Source organism: Cebus imitator, unplaced genomic scaffold (assembly GCF_001604975.1).
Source record: "Cebus imitator isolate Cc_AM_T3 unplaced genomic scaffold, Cebus_imitator-1.0 Scaffold665, whole genome shotgun sequence".
Classification (NCBI taxonomy): domain Eukaryota; kingdom Metazoa; phylum Chordata; class Mammalia; order Primates; family Cebidae; genus Cebus; species Cebus imitator.
The window spans coordinates 132,559-156,180 of NW_016107980.1; the positions used below are offsets into that span (position 1 = coordinate 132,559).

At 32.3% G+C, this 23,622-nt stretch overlaps 1 protein-coding gene across 15 annotated transcripts in view; it reads right to left on the bottom strand.

The window, feature by feature from the left end:
* Positions 1-23,622, bottom strand: part of RBM26 (RNA binding motif protein 26) — a 94,701-nt gene that overhangs the window by 8,132 nt on the left and 62,947 nt on the right. For 12 of the 15 annotated variants that reach the window (XM_017518257.2, XM_017518256.2, XM_017518249.2 and 9 more), the window contains 6 exons: positions 22,666-22,833; positions 21,098-21,202; positions 17,050-17,250; positions 14,291-14,377; positions 2,400-2,513; positions 1-706 (listed from right to left, as the gene is read on the bottom strand). The exon at positions 1-706 is cut by the window's left edge and continues 412 nt beyond it. In XM_017518257.2, coding sequence (XP_017373746.1) covers positions 617-706; positions 2,400-2,513; positions 14,291-14,377; positions 17,050-17,250; positions 21,098-21,202; positions 22,666-22,833 — 765 coding nt within the window. In that variant the 3' untranslated portion in view covers positions 1-616. The remainder of the gene's footprint in view (positions 707-2,399; positions 2,514-14,290; positions 14,378-17,049; positions 17,251-21,097; positions 21,203-22,665; positions 22,834-23,622) is intronic. The other 3 variants (XM_017518252.2, XM_017518251.2, XM_017518255.2) reach the window with 2 other exon arrangements.

A 23,622-nucleotide genomic window follows, 5' to 3' on the forward strand; every position in this document is an offset into this window, starting at 1 on the left:
TTTTAAGAGACCATTCCACTTTATTATAACATCCGGATGCATAAGGACTCATGTAAAGCAGTCATACACCATTATCATTAAAACCCATATGGTAAAATACATACACAGTCCAACAAAAGGCTAATACATAGTAAAGCCTAAGCATACTACTATGTAATATTATAATACATAACTTGGAGACTTCAGTTAGAGTACTATGTTATCTATTCATTTTTGAAAACATTCATTAAGATTTTAAATGCAAATTCATTCCTTATTTGGAATAAAACAAAATCCTCTAAGTTATAACAAGTATTGGTCATAAGTTTTCAGACCTATTCATTAAATTACAAAGAACCCAAAGAATTCTGAAATGTCCAGTATAAGTATGTAATAAAAACATTGCATATATTTCTAGTGTGATGTCTTTAGCAACTGTTTACTGAAATAAAATGCAAACATCAATCTTTCAAAATACAAGATCAGAAGGTAGTTTTCTTCTTTTTTGTCTAATTGTGAAATCCATCTTCATCACATTTTACCAAAAATTGTTTTTACAAATATGTAAAAGTACATTAGATAATACTAATGAAACACAGGTAGAGTTCTAGCATATGCAGATCAATGATCAGTCAAATCATCTTCTCCAAGAACGAGATTCATTGTCCTCTTCTTCTTCATCATCATCTTGAAGTAATGAGTCATCCACCAAAGACTCTTCCTGAAACTTTAGGTTAAAATGTATTTAGGAATTTACCCAAAAAAAAAAAAAAAAAAAAAAAAAAAAAAAAAAAAAAAAAAAAAAAAAAAAAAAAAAAAAAGAAAAAAGAAAAGAAAAGAAAAAAAAGGTGACACTTTTAAATACTGATCTCTCTCAACAGAGTTGAATACAAAAGGTATTTTTATAGCTAGAACATTCACAAAACAAAGAAAAGCAACATTTAACCACTCAATGGTTTCTCTCTACGACCTATTCTATTTGCTTGCATGAAACAGGCACTAAACAAATATCGAATTAAGCCTTTGTACATGCCATATTTTCCTGCCTCTCTTTGGCAAATTACACCATCTTCTGTACCTTTAAAATATTGGTCAAACTTTTAAAAAAAGAAAACAAGTTTTCTCTAATTTACGCTCCTAATCTTGAATACTGAAATCAACCAATAACTTGTATAAAACTCTACCAAGATTTATATTTGTATTTATTTTCTGCTGTATGCAACAAACATTTTCTATTATTGCATTCCTTTCTTTTCCCCATTCCCTTCATAAACACTTCTCAGACTGCTATTTCAAACTTTTCAAAATACCTAATACCAGGAGCTCTCCTGCTTTTCTCCCCATTCAATTCAAACTCATGGAAGGACAAAGGTATAATCTAAAATATAAAATGACAAATCATGTGTATGAGTTTCAAAATATACATTTTTATTCTTGCATTTGACTATGGATATGTATAACAGCCTTGAAATGCTCTTCAAACAAAATGAAGTGTGCCATTATGAAGGTAAAACATGGAATCATTTAGTTTTCCCACCTTACCTTTATTTCTTAACTTACACTTTCTCCTAACGCTTATTTTGTGATTAAGTAAGAGTTGCTTACTTTTAAGTTTTTGGTTTCAAAGGGCTCTCTACCACTTCACTGGTTCACACCTCTTAGCCATCAGACTAACTGGTGTTAGTCAAAGAAAAATGTACTTCCACTTTTCCTGACGCTTATCCCTCTAAAATACCTCTCAACTATAATCCCAGCTCCAGTTCTAAATTATGAAAGCTATTTTATCACTTAGGGCCCAGTTCCACTGTCAATACCTCCTTTAAAATTTTCTGGGATGGAAACAATCACTCCTTCCTCTGAGTTTCCAGAGCATGTTGTTCAAATCTTCATTCAGTGTTATATCAGTCTGCCTTTTATTGTAACTAGTTTCTTATGTGTCTGTCACCACCCCCCTTTTCAGATTATAAGCTCCTTGATGATCGGGACCGTGTCTTATTCATTTTTGTGCCTAAGACATTATCTACCATATAACAGGCATTCATTCTAATGACTAAAATGATATATGAATTAAAATGAAGGAAAGCTGAAATGTTAATAAAGCAACTGAGAAGAGATTACCCTAAAACTTAAAATATTACAAGATTTCCTGTGGATAAAAATCTAATGAGTAATTATCATTTCTAAGGGTAAATAGAGTATATACATAATTTTCATATATTCTTTTTGAATTAGCAATCCACAGTTTTTCCTCATTATCCAGTTAAAATTTAAAGTTGTTTGCATTTATCTGATATCCCTTGCCTGGACTATGGGTCAGGAATAAAAGTTTTATGTTAAAATCACAGCCATAAAAAAATCACATTTTATATAAAACTATGAACGATTAAGGGTAAAAATAAGTGGGAAAAAATATAACATACTTCTTCTTCATCAGGCTCAACTTCTTCTGTTTCAACAGCTGAAATATTAGTTACTGGTTTATTCCATGCCAGTTTTAGATCTTGCCCTTTGAAACGAGCTCCATGAACTGCAGCCTAAAATGATTAAAAATATTGGAATATAAGACATTAAGCATTTCTAAAGAAAAAATTAAATTTCATAGTGCCTAACATTAAAGTCAAAATAGTTAAACACAACTGAAGACAGCTATCCATTTGGTTTTTGGTTAATTCTCAATTTACTATTTGTTATTATAATTTACAATTTACTTTTGATCGTTTTTTACTTCTACAATCAGACCAGTAATTGGAAATTCCTTTAAAAAGAAAATAAGAATAATTTCTCATAATAAAATAGAGCTATTTCACTAATGGCCAATATTTGATTAAAAGAAATATGTCTACTTGTTTACAATACAATGACAATTGCTATTTAAGATGACAATCCCAAGACATTTCAAGATCCTGGTTTTAGCTTCTGAATCAATGTCTAAATTAGGATCAATATGCTAAATATGTTTTATTTCAACTGTTCATTTACAAAAGGGACATATATAATAACTATTAATCTTTAATAAGAAAAATTTTGCATGTGTAAAGTATGATGCTATTTTCAAATTACATCAAATAATCAACTACTATAAAATGTTTAATGTAAAACTAATAAAAAATATAAGTATGTCAACAAAAGGAAAAAAAACCCACTGAAATTTTCTATTGAAAAACAGTTTTTCCTACAAAGCTTTTATAACTGAATATAAAACGTGCACTTACAAAACAGTCATGTCTAAGCACTTGCTACTTAGGTGGCTGGTTTGGAAACACTGTATTCATATTAGAGTAACATGAACTAAGGTAAATCAATGTTAGCAACATACTGCAATAACTTATACCCACACAAGATTTATAATACAATCTCAAAGTACACTGTAATGTGAAATGTAGAAACAATTATATATTCAATGATATCTGACATAAGTTGTGTGGTATTAAAATCCCCAGGCATAAATTTTAAATCTGCACATACAAATTTATGATAAATTTAAAAGATTTCATGCCTATTAAAATGCTGCTCAGGAGTCACAATGTCATACAACTAGAATTTTTTTTAAAAAGTACTTATATATATTTTAGTTCCGGAACAACCTGCAATTTTTTGACGCTATCATTAAGTAAAAATGAATCATAGTACTATAAGAAATTCCACCTGTTTAATGCAAAATGTCTACTCATAAAACTCTTCCTTACATTCAGCTAATTCATCTAAAAAGCAAAAAATAATACTGACATTTTCAAAAATAAGTTACTGACACTAATTTCTGATGATCTAACTTTACACAGCTCTATATTCAGCACACACTTCCTCAAATTTGTAAGATGAGCCTACAACTTACTAGAGTTTCAACTTTAAGATTATTTACAAGGTGATTTTCAGACTGTTTATTAACATTGCTCCATTACAAACTTGAGAATTAGGCTCTGTAAATTTTTGAACTACTTGAGTTTTTGCTTTTTGAAGATGTGTATTCAGGAAAACTAAGAACTTAGATGTTAGAAGAAACATATTCCATAATTTCCTCCATTCTCATAAAACTATTTATATTAATTAGAAAAGTTCAAGAAACCAGTATTTCAGGTAACTGCAACATAAAATCTTTAAAGTTTAAACAATTCCTTCTGCAATTCACCCATTTTACTTTTTATAAAGATTCAAAATTTCAGACCACATAATGTAAAAAGCACAGCCCATGATTATCCCTAAGAGATAACCACTATTCTGTGAGGAATTCAGTTATATCCTTCATATGTTTTTCTATACACATACTAAAAGAATTTCTGTATACAAATATGTATGGTACATATATGGAAATATACTTTACTGGTTTATGACTTCATAATTAAATTATTAACCCAATTCTCTTCATAAATATCTCTCAATGTCCTCACCAACAAATTTGTCACTTCCCTTGTATAGTCATATATATTATATAGCTAGCATCATTAAACCAATTTCTACAGATATGAACCTTGTATATTTGTACATCTTGTGTGACTTTCTATTAGTAAAAGTGAAATGTTTCTTGATGTTTTTCACAATCTGTGCTGCTAGTATTTTTCTAAGTGAATGAAGTTTGATGATATTTTGGACAAAATATTTTCCCCAACTGGATTTTGATTTTGTTTATGATGCATCTTTTATTGGACAGAAGGGGGCTGCTGTTGTTCATTTCTGTCATGAACAAGTTTTAAATTCTTCACGTAATGGAATTTATCAATGTTTTCCTTTATGAATATTGTGCCATACCTTAAAAAGCCCTCTTGATATTAAGATTATTTTCAAAAAAATCCCTAGGGTTTTACTATTAAAAAAAAAAATTTATAGCATGTATTAAATGTTTCATGTATTAAAAAAAGAAAAAAAATTCACCCAACTTAATTTGGACATTAAAAAAAGACATAATGCTGTCTTTTCCAAATAGCTAGTCGATTTTCCCAATATCATTTAATGAATAATTTGTTTTATGCCTTGATTTAAAACATTGCCTTTGTGGTCCATTAAAATCCTCATGAAGTCATGCACCGTAGAACAATGTTTTGATCAACAATGACTGTATATACAACAGTGGTCTCCTAAGATTTTGATAAACCTGAAAAATTCCTATTGCTTAGTGACCTTGTAACTATCATAACAAATTACTCACATGGTGATATTGGTGTAAATAAACCCACTGTGCTGCCAGTCCAGTCATATAAAAGTATAGCACATACAATTATGTATAGCATAATCCTTGAAAATGGTGGCAAACGACTGTTACTAGTTTACGTATTTATTATACTATACATTTTATCATTATTTTAGAGTATACTTGTACTTACTTTTTTAAAAAAAGTTAATTATAAAACAGCCTCAGGCAGGTTCCACAGGAGGTATTTCAGAAGAAGGAATTGTTATCATAGGCAATGATAGCTGTGTATGTGCTATTGCCCCTCAAGACTTTCCAGTGGGACAAATGTAAAGGTAGAAAACAGTGATACTGATGATTCTGACCCTGTTTAGGCACATGCTAATTTATGTGTTTGTTCTTAGTTTTTAATTAAAAAGTTTAAAAAGGAAAACATAAAAAATGTTAAAAATAGAAAAAAGCTTACTGAATAAGGATATAAAGAAAGAAAATATTTTGTACACCTGTGCAGCGTGCTAAGTGATGTTACAAGAGTCAAAATGTTTTTAAAAATTGTAAGGTTTACAAGTAAAAGTTTTAACAAACTAAGGTTAATTTATTATTAAAGAAAGGTAAAATGTTTTTATAAGCTTGGCATAGCCTAAGTGTTTTTAAAGTCTAAAGTACAAGTTTATAAAATAGTATAGTAATGTCCTAGGCCTTTACATTCACTCACTAACTCACCCAGGGCAATTTCCAGTTCTGCAAACACCATTCATGGCAAGTACCCCATACATGTATACCATGTTTTATCTTTTATACTCTATTTTTACTGTACCGCTTCTATGCTTAGATATGTTTACTTACACAAATACTTACCATTGTGTTACAACTGCCTCAGTTGTCAGTATAGTTAACACAATGTCACAGTTTTGTAGCCTAAGACCAACAGGCTATACCATACAGTATAGTTGTGTAGTAGGTTATTCCATTTGTTTGTGTAAATATACTCTGTGATGTGTGCACAACAATGAATTTGTCTGAACGACACATTTTTCATAACCCTCTTAAGTGGCACATGTCTGTATAAACTCAGGTCTATTTCTGAACTATACCATATTATCTGCTTTGTACTGCCTTTTAACAGTACAAATAATACAATTAATATAAATAATTTTTTAAAGTGTACTATGGCAGTGCTGCAAGGGTTATGTATGTACTTCAAAATTTCATTAAAAAATTCTTAAACAATGAACTGTATAACCATTTATAAAATGTTAAAGAACACCAAGTTTAAATGTGCTTTACAGGATGCCTACTTGGGCAAGGAGGTAGTGGTCAAAAGGGTGAAAGTAGAGCTAAATGTAAACCACAAAATATGAAAGGGGGGGAAAACAGTCTCAGATGAAGATAAAATTTGCTTCCCAATGCAAATGTAGAGAAATACCTGACAAAAATATCCCTCCCAAAATTTACAAACTAATCTTAATTTTGAAAATCATTTTAAAAAGTAAAAAGGGAAATAGAAAGAAAAAAGAGATTTTAGTGGTTTTAAAAAAATAAAATAATCCCAGGCTGGGTATGGTGGCTCACATCTGTAATCCCAGCACTTTGGAAGGCTGAGGTGAGTGGATCACGAGGTCAGGAGTTCAAGATCAGCCTGGCCAACATGAGTGGTAATTGCACCACTGCACTCCAGCATGGGTGGCAGGGCAAGACTCTGTCTCAAAAAAATAATAATAATAAAAATACAATAATCTCAGCACTTTGAGAGACTGAGGTGAGTGGATCATGAGGCCAAGAGATCGAGACCATTCTGGCCAACATGGTAAAACCCAGTCTACTAAAAATACAAAAATTATCTGGCAGTGGTGGCACGCACCTGTAGTCCCAGCTCCTCAGGAGGCTGAGGCAGGAGAATCACCTGAACCTGGGAGGCGGAGGTTGCAGTGAGGCAAGATCATGCCACTGCACTCTAGCCTGGCAACAGAGTGAGACTCCATCTCAAAAACAAACAAACAAAAACCAATAATACGGGATTTAAACCAGGAGAGAATGGTTGGAAGCAGTACAATGAAATAAGATGAAAAAGAAAAAAAATCATTATAAAAATATCAAAATGCATTATAAAAATCCATTTCTGAGCTGGGTACAGTGGCAGAAACCTGTAATTCTAAGCACTTTGTGAGGCTGAGACAGGTAGATTGACTGGTTGAGCTTTGGAGTTCAGGACCACCCTGGGCAACATGGTGAGACCCCATTTCTACCAAAAAAACACAAAAATTAGTCAACTGTGGAGGCGTGTGCTTACAATTCCAGCTACTCGGGAGGCTGAGGTGGAAGGATCACCTGAGCTCAGGATGTCAAGACTGCAGTGAGCTGTGATCATACCACTGCACTCTAGTTGAGGTGACAGAGTGAGAACCTGTCTCAAAAAAAAAAAAGCTCTTAATAAAGCAGAGTCATTTGTAATCTACCTTAAGACAAAACACCAGCATCACACATAATACTAAAAATACTAGAAGCATCTTCATTCCGCAAAAAGTCACTATTATTACTGATGTTTTTAATATTTTTCCAAAGGTAAACAATTAACAGAAAGTAGTAAGTGTAGAAATGTGAGAGAGGTAAAACTATCATTTTTAACTAAAGATAAATTAAATGAATACCCGAAAAACCCAAGAGAGCAAAATTAAAGCCATCAAATAATAGTTTGGTAAGATAGCAGTTACATATTTAATAAAGAAAGATGAATAGTCTTCCTACATGTGAAGAACCAGTAGAATATATTACGGAACAAACACCCCATTTAAAATAGCAATAAAAAGTGAATTATTATGGGGAAATTTATAAGCAATATATGTTGTCCATATAAAGAAACCATAAGCAGGGAAGGTGGGAGAGAGATGAAAAATTACCTAATGGGTAATTTTTCATGTTCTCTGTTTGGGTAATGGATACACTAGAACCCCAATCCCTACCAGTATGTAATATACTCATTAACAAATGTGCACATGTACTCCCTGAATCTAAAAATTAAATTGATTTTTAAAAAAAACCTTAAAACTAGTAAGTAATATACGCTGGCTATATGAAAAAAATTAAATGCTCTTACAATATAAAAAGTATTGAAGAACTTGAAAGAAAATGAGGTTTTACAGGAAGATTTAGTATTTGAGGAAAATTTAGTATTAAAAATTTAGTATTATGTTCATTCTCCCATAATTTAGTCTATCTTTTTGAAACTAAGCTTATTCAAAAGTTTATATAAAAAATAAACACATAAAACATACCAGCAAGATTCTGAAAATAAGCAATAATTGGGTGTGAAAGGGAATCCAAACAACTGCCCTGACAAACTATTAAGATATACTAGAAAGCTAGTTTAACTAAAACAGGGAAAAACAGACACAAAAAGAGAAAACTCATCAATGGTAGACTCCAGAACATACCCAAATAAACATATGGGAAATTTATGTATTTCACATAAGCTTGGAAAAACTAGATTTAACTAATGAAACCAACAGGCTTCCTATTTCGCTCCTTAGACCAAATAAGTTCGGTGTAAATTTTTTAAAAGTGAATGTAAAGTTTTAAAAGAAAAAAAAAGCCCATAAGACTACTAGAAAAAACAAGGGAAAATGTTTATCATCTCAGATTGGTAAAAGCCTTTCAAACTACAAAGAGAGATTAACTGGACAATTAACTATTACTGTGGAAAATACAGCATAAATGAAAATTCATAAAAATATAGCCTATGAGCTAATTTCCAAATACACAAAGAGCTCCTGCATTCATTAAGTAAATAAATAAATAAAATAGACCATTCAGCACAATAATAATCGGCAAATGGCATTAACAGTTGATAGAAATAAAAACAAATAGCATTTAATTAAACATGTGAAAACTACAATCATAAAAGTGAATTAAAACCTAAATAAGTCGCTATTTCAGTTTGATAAAACTGAGGATAAAACTCCAATACCTCACTGTGATAAAAATGAAGATAAATTACATATCTATGAATTTTTTTTACAAGTAAAGCGGTAAAACCACTATGTAGCATACGCACTATGGCAAGAGTGTAGGAAAAAGGCACTCTCATGTATCTTTGGATAAGTATAACCTGTATGGCGGGCAATTTTCATTAAAAATTTAACTGTACAGATCCTTTGACCCAGCATGCTGGTATCAATGAGAAAGGTGGAAAAAAGCATGAGACTAAGTAAAAAACATATCGTCTAGAACAAGTATCAGAATGAAATCTGAATTTATCTTTACCTATCTACCTATATGGGTGTATAAATGTATATGTATTAAAAGCTTTATAGCCCCAAATTAAAAGCAAAGTATCAGTATGAGCTCTAAATTCATTTTACCTTTATATATGTGTATATAATTTTTAACCCCCAGCTCTGACGACTGAAAAGGGTTAGTGACAGTAACATACTTAACGGTAATGTGTACCTCTAGTTCCCAGATTGTAGTGTCTAAATACCTCTGCGTAGTAAATAAACCAGAGTTCCTTAGAGAAATGGTCAATTCCAGGTCTAGAAGAGACAGTGTTTAAGATTAACCTAGAACACCTTCTCATACCAGAAGCAACAAAACTATCACAAACCACTAGGGTCCTGTCAAAAGCACTTAGGAGCCAACCTGTAGTCTCCTGGCCAAAGATGGAACAACTTCAACATTAAAAACTGAGAAGAATGGATTTGTACCCACAGAATATTTATATATGAGTTTTATGACTGCATAACAGCAATCAAGCCATATCAAAATATGAACCTTATCTGGATCCTTATTTTTAAAAGGTAAATTTACAAGAAATTAGACAAATGTCAACCCTAACTGGATATTTGTTATTTAGGAATATAATTTTTAGGTGTGATAATAGCATTGTATTTTTTTAAGGCTCTATCATTGAGTAACACATACTAAAATGTTTACAGATGAGATGATACAACGACTATGAACAGCTTCAAAATAAGGAGTGGGGGAGTTGTAGTGAGTGAAATATAGACAAAATAAGATTGGCCCTAAGTGGATAATTGCTGAAGCTCAATGATGTGCATATGGGAATACATTTTACAATTCTAATTTCTGTACTATAAAATGTACATAAAAATTGAGTTTTAAAGCTGAAATATTTTACTCAGAGGCTTGCCTCTAGTCCTTTGACTATCTATTCTTACAAATATTCATTCAAAGCTTACAGTAAATTAAGAAAAACAGGCATATATACAACAGAAAGCAAAAAGGCTAAAGATCTAACAAAGGAGGAAAACACTATGAAAAGTGTGAATTCCACATCTTACATGGAAAATGTTCTGATGTTCTGGAAACATTTAATTTTGGAAAGATGTTGGGTGAAACAAAATTAAGCTGGTATGTTTACCTCCGGACTTAGTCCATTTACACTATAATTCTAAATGGAATACACAAATGCAGTCTTTCACAAACTTATCTGACAAGAGAATCCTTTGTTAGGAGATCTCTTGCAGAAAGAGTGTTCTGCAAACACTATGGAGAAAACTGACTTGAGATATGGATAATTACCAAAGAGTTTAAGCTGCAATCCTATGGTTCCTTACATTTTTAGTAGCAATAATAAAACTAATATATAAAAGGCTAAAAAAGCAAGTTTATTAATATTTGTAATGTTACAGAATGTTTAGGCAGGAGTTATGAACACAAATATATATAATTATATATAACCACAAATTTTAAAAAGCATGCAAAATCTAATTTTTAGAAGTTACAAAGGAAGATTTCCAGTTCTATAACTCTTGAGTTCAATGTACACGGCCGCTTTCCCACAACCTTCAGACCTCAAGCTACTAATTCTGGTAGCACAGTGTCCATTACATAGCAATACTTAATAACTATTAAGTATCAGTAAAAACACACATAAAATCTATGCTATGCACATAATTTGACTTCATTTGATTGAATCCATTTAGTAAAGCATGATTCTCTTTCCCTCTATTTCTTTGCTCTCTAAGACACACAGTAACATGATCTCAGCTCACTGCATCCTTTGCCTCCTGGGCTCAGGTGATCCTCCCATCTCAGCCTCTCGAATAGCTGGGACTGCATGTGCTCATCAACACATCTGGCTAATTTTTTGGTAGAGAGGGAGTTTCTCCATGTTGCCCAGGCTGGTCTAGAACTCCCACCTGCCTTGGTCTTCCAAAGGGGTGGGATTACAGGCATGAGCCACTGTGCCTGGTCCCTCTTACCTTTTGATATAAAAAATTGTACCTGAGTTTGGGACTGTAGGTTTCATTTTCTGGTCTGATTGTTCAAACAGCAACTTAATTATTCCTATTCTGAACAGGATCTTGGACTCCTCCAAAGGTACAATAACAATTCAGTGTAGAAAAGATAATATTCTAATCAGTCATGGGAAGAGACTACTTCTTTACTCCTGTCTGAGTACTTACCCAACTTTAGACTTTAACATGATGACAGACGGGGAAAAAAAAAAAAAAAAAAAAAAAAGAAAGAAAGTAACAGGAACCATCTTCTAACAAGACAAGTCAAACCATAAACCATCTTAACCTAAAGCTAAGTGTTCTGCTTATATTTCCATTCTTTAAAATGCTTTAGTATTTTTCCTGAGGAAAACTTCTTACTTTTCACTTATATATGAATGTCTCAATTACCTCATTATTCCTATACTTTCACCTTGAAATACTATGCATTTATTGATTATAGAAAATAAATTCATTCACTCATCTAGGACAATGGTTCAGAGAATAAGAACAATGTAGTATTTGAAAATAAACATTGGCAAAGGCTGACAATTTTCTTTTCTTGGGAAGGCCTATTCTTTATTGTGAGTGTATGTTCTCCTACATTTTCAGTGTTAAAATTTCCTTTATTTTATGTAACAATGGTTGACAGTATATGACAATCTTTTTGTATTTTTAAAGTATTCTTTCCTGGCAAAATAAAAAAATTGATAGCTCTATGACAAACACACAAATTTTTAAATTCCTAAACATTACTATTCCCTGAAATTCAAAAGTTTGAAGACCACTAATTGTCTTGTTCTTTTTAACTTTACAAAATTTTAAGAAACTTTCTGGCTTAAGGACACGTTTATGGTTTAACAACTTTTATAACTAAAAATCCAAATACTTATCATAGCAGTGGTAGTTACTCTTTCTAGCCTATTAAGTAAATCCAACTAAAGGTATTTACCCTAAATAGGTAGCTCTCATTAGACCTAGCTTGACCTTATTCTGTCACTTATTCAACCTTCACGTAATTCAGTGTTAAAGTCTTTCTTACATATTAATGCCTGGTATTTCTAATTGCTATTCATTCCAAAAAATGCATCATCTAAGGTACAAAAAGCAAGACGAAAGAAAGAAGGTTATGTGTCAACAGGTCTTTCCATGTGCAAAATTTCCAAAGATTTAAAAAGCAAGAGGTTTTAATTTTTTCTCAGCCATATAAACAAGCAAGGGAAGTAGTACATATTTAAAGTTCTTACTAAATCCATAAATTTGGTAATATTTTAACCATTTGTATAGTAAGAACTACCATTGTTTTATAATACCGCTATTTCCTAGAAAATAAATAGAACATAAAACTACCTATCTAGCAATAGACTAAAAACTGTCAACTGAAGCCACCACTGAAAGGAAGCTTATTCTAAACTTCCACTTAAAAATACCCTGGAAAGAACATTTAATCAAAGATCTACTCTTTTAAATATAACATATGAACATACAAGTTTATAAGAAAGTTTTTAAATCTCATAAATTTTAAATTACTTTTTACTTTCACAAAAGATTGTTAAAGAAATTATTATTCAAAACCAGCTTTAAAAAGAAAATATCCCATATCAAGAATTCCTATTTTATAAAATAATGTGCTACTTCCTACCTCCAACCCCCAAACTAGATTATTTCAAGGGTCCAGTTGAATAACTTATCGGACCCACAGTCTTATACTGGTTACAATGCCCCAAGGGCGACTTCTACCAGGTAAGCAATAATGTATCACTGTCCTGGCTGAGAATATTCACTACAAAGGGGAAAAATAAATTTAGAGGTTTTTTTTCAAAATTTAAGTTGCAATCACTGAAAAGCATCTCACTCTTTTGTTGCTTTCATTTGGAAAACTATTTCATCCTCAGAACAATGGCAAGGACAAAACAGTTACATTGTCTTCTCTGTAATTCCTAAGGAGAGAACACACAGGGCAAAAAACGCTCCTGGCCAGGCGTGGTGGCCGATGCCTGTAATCCTGGCACTTTGGCAGGCTAAGGCAGGTGGATAGTGAGGATAAGAGATGGAGACCATCCTGGCCAACATGGTGAAACCCCATCTTTACAAAAATTAGCCAGGTGTGATGGCACACACCTGCAGTCCCAGCTACTTGGGAGGCTGAGGCAGGAGAATTGCTTGAACCTGGGAGGCAGGGGCTGACATGAGCCAAGAGAGCATCACTGCACTCCTGCCTGGGTGACAAGGCGAGACTCCATCTCAAAAAAACAAACAAAAAAAGAGGCTCCGATCTCCTATGAATCCCCCATACCTCACTCCCATTTTCCTTTTTTTAATCTTTGAAACCCAAATGAAAGACACGGTTCATATATTCCAGTCAATCCTTAGAAAGACAATTCAATTCAAGATTGATGGGTCCAGATAACTTTACTAAGAGTACCCTCAAAGCTAGAGGTATATATATGTCTTGGGCAAAAAGTCAGAGAAGTCTAGATGGGGATATGCTGAACTTAGGGACACTTTTTTTAGAGTTCAACCTGATGAGACCAAGAAGCAGTAGATGAGGAATTATTAAGATGGCAGACATCAGAACTGCTTGTACCTTATCCCTCATCACTCATTCTGACAAAGCAGATCCTGTTCTGGGTCAGTGGAAAAAAAAAAAAAAAAGAATAATGGGTAGTGGGGTGGCCCTATCTACTACCTAAAAGAAAGAAAAAGAGAATCACTGATATCTCACGACAACACAATTTGACATTCCACCTGGTGACTATGCATTTTAATTATATTACGTTATACACAGGATTGCCTAATGGCATTAGGACGTTCTTTGAGGGCATGAATTCCACTTCAGGTGTTCTACCTATTGTCAAAGTATATTATTAAGTTAAAAAATTTGTATTAAAACTTAAAAGTAATACTTATAAATCATTTAAATCTCAATTCATAAATTATTTTTAAAACTTACTGCTTCAGCTTCTGCTCTTGTCTTGAATGTAATTACTGCATGAAGTGAAGAATCATCAATCTGACAATCTTCAATTTCACCATATTGCTTTAAATTAAAAAAAAAGTATTTCCTCCAAATAAATATTTTGAAATATCCAAAAATCCTAATGGTATTAAAAAACATTAAAATACTAATAAATATAACCCAGAATACATAACAATTCATAATGGTTAACAGAAAAGTATGGTGAGTAATTTATTTTAGTACTTGATATTGTAAGATAGAAGGTGGCCCTATCTTCCAACCTTATTTACAATTCACACTTCAAAGAATTAGAAAAACTTATACTCGACTGAACCATTTTTGCTTTAAATGAAGGAAATAATGGTCAAAGCCTGAGCTTCCTTGCCAACTAACCTTCCTCTTATACTTATTAAACCAATCCCAAGATAAACTCTTTCTTAAGCAACATATTGAATCCTCAAAATTTTGGTATCATTCCCAATAAATGGGGAAAGAAAGAAATAGAAAATTTAAGTAACTTCCCCAAAGTAATTGTTATTTACTGGGATGAGATTCTAGGCCTGTTGATTCAAAAGTTTAACATTCTAACTGACCATGCTTTTGCTTACTACATAACTCCACTATACTTTATACTTGTTTAGAACAGTTAAAAGCTAAACATATTATATTATTCCTGTTTTTGGTCTGTTGAATTTTATCCCTCATGTGTGGAAGGATTTTTCTACAAACAGCAACCTTTATCATACAAAATTCTAGTCCTTTATATATTACCAATACCTTCCCTCTTATACCCACCAAAAAATGTAACTGTAATTTCATTAGATTCACACATACCACAGAAATGTTCTGAAGAGCACAGTAAAGAGAATGTCCTAGAGCCACCAAGATTCTAGCTTTACAAGTTATTAGCTGTGTAAAAAAGTTACTTAACCTCATCATGCATCATTTTCTTCCTCTCTAAAATGTGCATAATAAAGGTACCTACCTCACAGGGTTATCCAAATAACTCATAATGAATTATTATAAGGCACTCAGAAGGCATACCTGCCACAAAATAAGTGCTCTATAGGTTTTTAGCTATAATTTTTATTACTATTACTACTGGTACTGAAGATACAGAGACAGCATTTTGTTAATCACAATTTGTTATAGTTAATGGTCCCTCAATATTATAGACATTAAATAATATAAATATTTTCTTTTGACATCCATCATGTGTTCAAATTATAGGTTGAGAGAGAGAAGCTAAACTTCAATTAAACCTGCGCTCTTACTTAAGACTAGTAATTTAAATGTGAATAACCACTGTTAACTTTGGAGTGAAATTTGAATGTCCAAATGTATGTCAGAATTTTCATTTAGAGGCTCTGAATATTTATCAAGCCAAAAGCACCTTAGTCTCACCAAAACATAATCACAGCAAACTCACCTTGCCTGTTTGGATTATTTTAGCACATTCATTGTTAATTTCTTGATTAGCTATAAAACTATACACAACATACAAGTTATCTGGATCTCCTTTCTCTTGTGAAAGGTGTGGAAGTAGGGTACACAGCAGGGAAGAGTTGGGCAAGATTATCTCCAAGCTCCTTTCTAGTTCTCTAATTCCTTTCTTTATCCCTTTAAATCATCAAGAATAGGACTTTAGACTCCTCATTTTTAAATACTAACCATTTTAGTTATTTCTTAAGCATAAATCACTTCTGTCAATATCTCCATATGTCCTGACAAAATATCCATAACTGCTACAAGCCTACAATATGATTTTTAAACACCTAAGTCTGAATTTTCAAAAGGTTAAATCATTTATGTACCTACCTACTAGTTTACCTATTCTTTTAGATCTAAACTAGTTTACTGTTTCATGAAACTTTCCTCTATTTTTTTTTATATCATATGCCCACATGATACTTCTCTAAGTTATTATTTATAGTGCTTAATAAATTGTAATTTGATTATAAATAATGTCTGTACTTTACTTTGTGTTAAACTGATACATGTTAAAAGCCTTGAGAATAAAGAACTGATTATTTCCTTCATATCTCCACAGCAACCACTATTACATATAATGCTGAGGGTAAAACTGATGTTTAGTAACCAACCTTTGTGATACCACTAAGAATCACAGCATTTAAGACGAAAGGGCCATTCAGCAGGTACAATCTCCATTTTGAACATGAGCCTAATAAATCCCAGGCAGTCCATGTTAAATAATGGATTAACAGAGACTACAATCCTATTGTCCCTTCTAGTTAGGTCAATCTACTACCATTAGATAAGCTCTTTTTTATTATACCCTGACAATGACTGAGGCAACTTTAAGATCACAGGTCAAAATTTTATGTTGTTTCAATACTGGGTCAGCTAGATCAAGAATACATTTTTAACAAACACAAACCCTAATATTTAAAAATCTGCATGGCCCATGTAGTATGTTAACTTTTTCTTTAAATGTAAATATCAAATCAAACTAAACCACAAGACTTTCCTCTCTGAAACAATAAAGTTTATACTGTTCATCTCATAATGTTTCATGGCCTACTAGGTATAAGAAAAGTAATGCCTCTTCTAAATAATTACACAAATCCTACAGTTTCTGTTTTCAAATTAACAAAAAATTAAAGATTAGTCAAACCCTTTGTTCAGACTAACAGGTTGAAATTACTCATATTCTTTTCATAATTTCCTCTTTAATTATGTCTACTATCCCCAATGATTATCAGTATTTGTTTTGTTGAGCAGTAAGAAAGTACCGCAAAATGAGGAAGAAGATCTTCTCTATCACTCTCTGTAAATGCAGAAATCTCCAATGCCCTGGGACGGTGATCCACCACAGCATGACCAGGTACACCTCGCCCTCGCCCTCGCCCCCTGCCTCGGCCATGAACTGCACCTCGACCTCTTGAATGAATTCCTCTGCCCCGACCAGATGAAAGAATCCCTCGTTTGGCAGCCTAGAAGAGATCAGACACACAGGTTAAACAGTGCTGCAATTACTAACACAAGCCAAGTACTACACTCTGGCAGATGTATAAATGCAATTTGACTTTAATGCAATTTGACAATATATTCAAATGCCCTATAAAAGGATCACATAATTTAAATTGGGATTTTAGTTTGGTGAAAGCAAATTTAGGTGGCTAGTAAATTGAAACAAAAATATAACACTGAGGTTCTGGAATTACCAAATGTGCCTTTTTCTAAGTTCTTGCTCTCTAAGATATCAGGATATATCACAAAAAGATCAGCAACTCCTGATTTCCAAGTATATTTCCAACTCCTGATATTCCAGTGTTAAATGTTACTTCAGAAGTCAGGCTAATAAACAGATAAATAATATCTACATTCACAATAAATAATTTTTCCAGTTATGGTTTTCAAATATAATGTTTCTATTTGTTTGCCAGTTGACTTAACATGTAGTTAAATCATTTTAATTACTTATTACGAACATCATTATAGAACCAACGGATATTCTACCACATTATTCTGCATGATGATAGCACACCATTCCTTCATTCCACAAATACTTAATGGGCATGTTTCGTGTGCAAGTCTTTACCCTCATGAAACTTAAATCCTAAGAGTAAAGAGGCATCAAACAACTAAGTTATGGCTGTGCGCGATGGCTCATGCCTGCAAGCCCAACACTTCAGGAGGCTGAGGTGGGCAGATCACCTGAAGCCAGGAGTTCAAGACCAGCCTCACCAACATGGCAAAACCCCATCACTACTAAAAACACAAAAAATTATCTGGGCATGGTGGCGTATGTCTGTAGTCCCAGCTACTTGGGAGGCTGAGACAGGAGAATCACTTGAACCTGAGAGGCGGGGGTTGCAGTGAGCCAAGATCATGCCACTGTACTCCAGGATGGGTGGCAGAGCAAGACTCCATCTCAGAAAACACAATTAACAATAACAACAACAACAACGACGACAAAGTTATTTAATTATATTAATGAGAAGTGACTCAAAATGTGAATAAATGTTTTTAAGATTTGAAAAGAACTTTAAAGATTTGCAGTGAAAAACCCACTAGAATAAATGTTCCTTGAAGGTATTTTTTGTTTCCATTTTATTCTCTGTTTTATCCCCAGCAGAAGCTGGTGGATTGTATTTAATATTTATTCAATGAATCAAAGAAGGAACAAAGATAAACGCAAGAATCAGGTAGAGGTTACTGCATGAAAAAAGGCACCACGGCTGAAAGGAATGTAATTTCCTAAAGAATGAATACAATCCAGCCTAGCTGGATGGAGCGATAAACCTGGAAAGGCATAACTTTAAGGATCATGTTAAGGATTTTGAGTTTTATCCCAAGAGCCATGAAAACCAATTAAAAGATTTTAAGCATTAAAAGAGTGATATTAACCAAATTAGTGTTGAAAAGGATATTCTGGCTAGAGTTTTAAGAACAGAGAAGAAGAAAGAAAAGAAGCTGGGAAACCATTCAGTATGCCCCTACAGAAGACCTGAAGAAGGAAGTCCGAACTAGAGTGGTGGCAATGGAGATAGAAGTAAACGCATTTAAGATACATTTAGGAGTAACATATGTAAAATTTGGTAATTAATTAGATATAGATGCTAAAGGAAAGGGAGGAATCAATTAAGACTGCCAAATTTCTGGTTTGGGTAACTGTATAGATGTGGTATAGAAGCAAGATAAGCAAAATTTTGAAGATGTTAAGTCTCAGATGTGAGATATCCAAATGGAAGTGTCAAGCAGACACAACTGCCAAATCTCTCCTAGTGTCGGTATTTCAATTTCTTCATCTCAAGACAGTTAATCTTAACATTAGCTAAAATAATCATCTAATATCCAAATAATAATGCTAAGTGAAATAAGCCAGACAAAGAAAGACAAATACTGTATGATCACACTTACTACATGGAATCTAAAAGGATCAAATTTATATAAGCAGAGAGCAGAATAGTGGTTACCAGGGGCTGTGGAGGCATAAAGAATCAAAGATGTTGGTCAAAATGTACAATGTTTCAGTCAGATAGGAAGAGTAAGTTCTAGAGATCTACTGAACAGCACTGGTTGGTGAATACAATTAATAATAATTATTGTATACCTGAAAACTGCCAAGAGAGATTTTAAATGTTCAATTTTCATAAAAAAAATAAATAAATAAATCACAAGTATGTGGGGTGATGGATATGTTAGCTTGATGTAATTACTTCTCAACATAAACATATCATAACATTTTGTATTATTATATATAATTTTCCATTTGTCAATATAACAATACATAATAAATTTTAAAGGCCAAGGATTAATATTAGTAATAGAACATTATATACAAAAGTATGTTCTGAGGCATATTAATGCCTCAAAAATGCTCCTTGAAAAGGGGGGTCCATGGACAAATAAGTTTGAGTAACATTGAAAACTTAATATATATTTTTAAAGATTAAAAAATTAAAAGCCTCTAAGAAACCCCATGGTAAAAACGCATGTCCAATACAACCTGTTCAAAGGTTGTATTATTTAGCTTAAGAACGTTTTTTCACCAGTTTTCTATTAACACCTAATGATTTACTGTAGCGAATAAACACACTCTGGGAAGTATTACACTACTCCATAAAACTAATACTCACTGAAAACTAAACATAAGTTGTGATAAAGGAAAAACAGAAATTGCCATTCAGTGTTTAGCTATGTTATAATAAAAAAGCAAAACACAGAATAAAAACGAATTTTGGTAATGCTATTATTTATTTAAGTCATGTGTCAGAACTTTTTAAATGATATTTTGTTTTGAAGATTCCACCAACACTGGCATGAAATCACTACAATGGGAAAAACACAACTTATTAACATAAAAGATATCTTTTTCAAACTGTTTTTCCCCCAAAAAAAATACTGGGCAGGGCACACATGCAACCATATCAAGTTTCTAGAGAATGCAAAAGTATTCACGTTTAGGATAACATCCTATGGCTTCTTATGACTTTCAGAGAAGACAGAGCTTTAAGGGAAGTCTGGTAGCTACTAAATATTAAGTCTTTAATACCTGGATGACAGTATTTAAAATAGATTTCCATCGTGTCAAAAAAAAATGATCAGCTTGCCAGCAAATTCAGAAAAAAAGAATCTCAGATAAAGAAAAATAATCTAAAGTATAAAAATCTTCAATTCCTGTATCAAACCATGATATAGACATGTGGCAACTATTTTAATGATCAATGTCTATTTCAAAATGTAATTCCAATTTCTGAACATCATTTTGCTATTCAAAAATTCTCTCTCATGTCATATAACAGGAATCAATTTCACCATTGGTTCTTATATAAATAACCAACTAACTAAATTACAAAAAAGCAGTTTATTTCTCTCTTCTAAACATCCACAGCACCATCTATAGGCAAAAAAGTAAACATATTCTTCAAAATAGTTCTCAATATAGTTCTCCAACTAAAACTCTCATACTTACAGCAACTCAATTTATATGCAAAGAATATCTCCATAAGAATACATGAAAAGCCTTTATTATAAGTTTCCTATCCCAGGAAGGACAGACCAAAAATAGAAAAGAAATAAAATTCCTTAGAAATGGAAGAACTCAGGGATATTAGGTAGAATTACTGCCACTTCTCATCAAATAAGATTTTATCTAGTAGCTCTGAAAAATTTGTCATCCTCTTCCCTCTTTCCTATATTAACATCCCAATATGTACGCCAGGGATTGCCAACAATTTCTAATGAGAATGAAGGGAAGGGAATATATTTTTAAATTGACCACTACAACTACATTTGCTTCCTTTAAGACTACTGTGTAGTTGTGATGAAACATACTTCCAGCTGTAATTCTGTATACTTCCTCCTAAGTTCAGTGACTTCTTCTCCAGCCTGCATCTTCTTATATAAATCCAGTTCTGTGTCAAGTAGTTCCTTCTGCATCTAAAAAATAGTGATTAATATTTTAGATGACAGTAATTATTATCCTGCATTGATATAAAACTTTTTAAAGGAACTTTTACACATCACATTTAACCTATATATTTCTATCTCCAGTACAACCACTTTAGTCCAAGCCAAAATACTCCACACCTCTACAATACTGCAATAGCTTCTTAACTTGTTGCTACTTTCACTGATTTTCCTGTAATTCATTTTCCATACAGCAGCCAGAAGGAGATTTATATAGATTGATATGAGGTAATTTAAAGGAAATAACTGAAAGGGAAAGCAAAAAGCAAGCCCTAAACAACCAAGGTGCTAATGGGCAATACACAATATGTTTCTGTGCAGGAAACATACCTATCTACATACATATATCCATAAAAAGAAAAGACAGGATAAACCAGAACTAATGATACTAGTGACTTACAAGGGATGGGTGGGGACAGAGTGCCAGGAATCGAAGGGTAAGGGATCTTTTATGTTTTCCTTTTTACATAGTTTTGATTTTGAACCCTAAGAACTGTTTTTCTTTTTCAAAAAATAAAATACAATAAGCAAGAATTGGGGCCAGGGAGAGGGGATTGAAACTGAATACAAATGCAAATAGACTCAATATTATCTAACTAATAACAACTACACAAAATGGGGGAAAAAGTAATTTTAGACCACAGTTCTGACTTTACACGTTTAGTGGAATACAGCAAGGCTGTAAAGAATGTAAATAAATTTTGAATTTTATATTTAGTTAGTTGTTGTAAGTGGCATTGTTGTAGCAATTTTGGAACTATTTTGAATGTATTATAGTATTGTGTTAATAAATAATATATTAATATCAGTGGGATCAAGTTACCATTATCGGAATAGAGATAAAATATAAACTAAGAAAAGAATCATGTGGTGTTGAATTTGAATTTAAAACATCATGACTTTATACATATATACACAAATACAGACACACCAAGTATGAACATTGTATAACACCGTTTTTTTCTTAATCACTTATTACCATTTAAAACTATCATGCTTACTTATTTGTTTCTAATAGGTTGATCTATCTGATTTTTCCCCTTTTCAATCAATTCATTCTGTACAGTGTGGTAATGCTTTTCTGTTATTAACCCTCTATACCACCACAACTATTATGTAATATAAAACTTAAACCCTTGTCAAGCAATCAAGTGCCTATATCACCTTGTCTTCAAGATGTCTTTTCAAGATTACCCATGACTATTTTTCTAATTACTAACTTTCCAACTATAACTTCACAGAATTTAAAAGATTACTAGTAGAGTTTCCTTGTTTGTACTTATTTTTTTATATATGGCAGGGTGAGAATGGTACACACAATGGTCAGACTTTGAACAAAAGATATTACCTACAAGAAAAACTCAATCTTAAAAAGGCAGTGTTTAATGCTTTTTAATAAGTAATAATGTGAACAACAATACAAATTAAAATACCTGAGTCTTGGTTTTTATGCTTTTTGGAAGACAGCGTCCAGGAGAAGCAGCTTTGACCTCATCTTTTAACTTGGTAATATTTTTTGTCAAAACCTCTAAAGTTTTCATTATTTCTGCTTTGTCTTCAGACTTCATTGTTTTGTTTTTCTCCAGTTTTGAAATTAACATCTGCCAAATTTTTAAAAGGAGAAAAATAAAGCTAATTACTCCTACTACCATTCACAAAACAAATACTGCAAAGTAAGTTTAAAAATAAATATTACTCTTTTTTAGTTTATGCATTCGTGAGAAGGCTAACCACCACCAATTATCTAAAGACAGCAGAACAGCACATCTGGTGACGCTAGTATCTCAATTCGTATCTCAATTCAAGTCTTACTCTTGGCTAGCTTTGTGAAGAACTGTTACTATTTTGGGTCTCTCAGAACATAAGTTCAAAGCACACAACCAGAAGAAACTCAACTCTATCACTGAAAAATTATCAATTTGAAAAATACATTAACAATTTTACTTTCTAATCCATTTGATGATGTTATTGCCTCTAAGTATTCCATGATCAATGTAATTTGCAGCCCAGAAAGAACCAGAGGAAAAGTTTTATGGTTCCTTTCATTCAACGAGATATTAGAAAAAAATGAATAATTACTTTTTCACCTGAGAATGATATTCCCAACATGAACAGGAAACAAGATAAGCAAAATAATATAAGGTAAAAGAAGCCACACGATTATTGTAGTTTCCTGAATCAGGATGGCTTCAGTTATTGGTTTTGTAAAGTACTGTGATTTCTCTTAATCAACTATATCCAACTTTAAATTAGAAAAGATACTAATTTCAAATCAAAACGTAGTTTCTGGATTTTCAATATTTTGAAATGTCATACTACTAAACCCTCATTACTAGACATAATCAAGAACTGAGACTAATTAAATGTCATAAATTAGAGTAATACTGTCC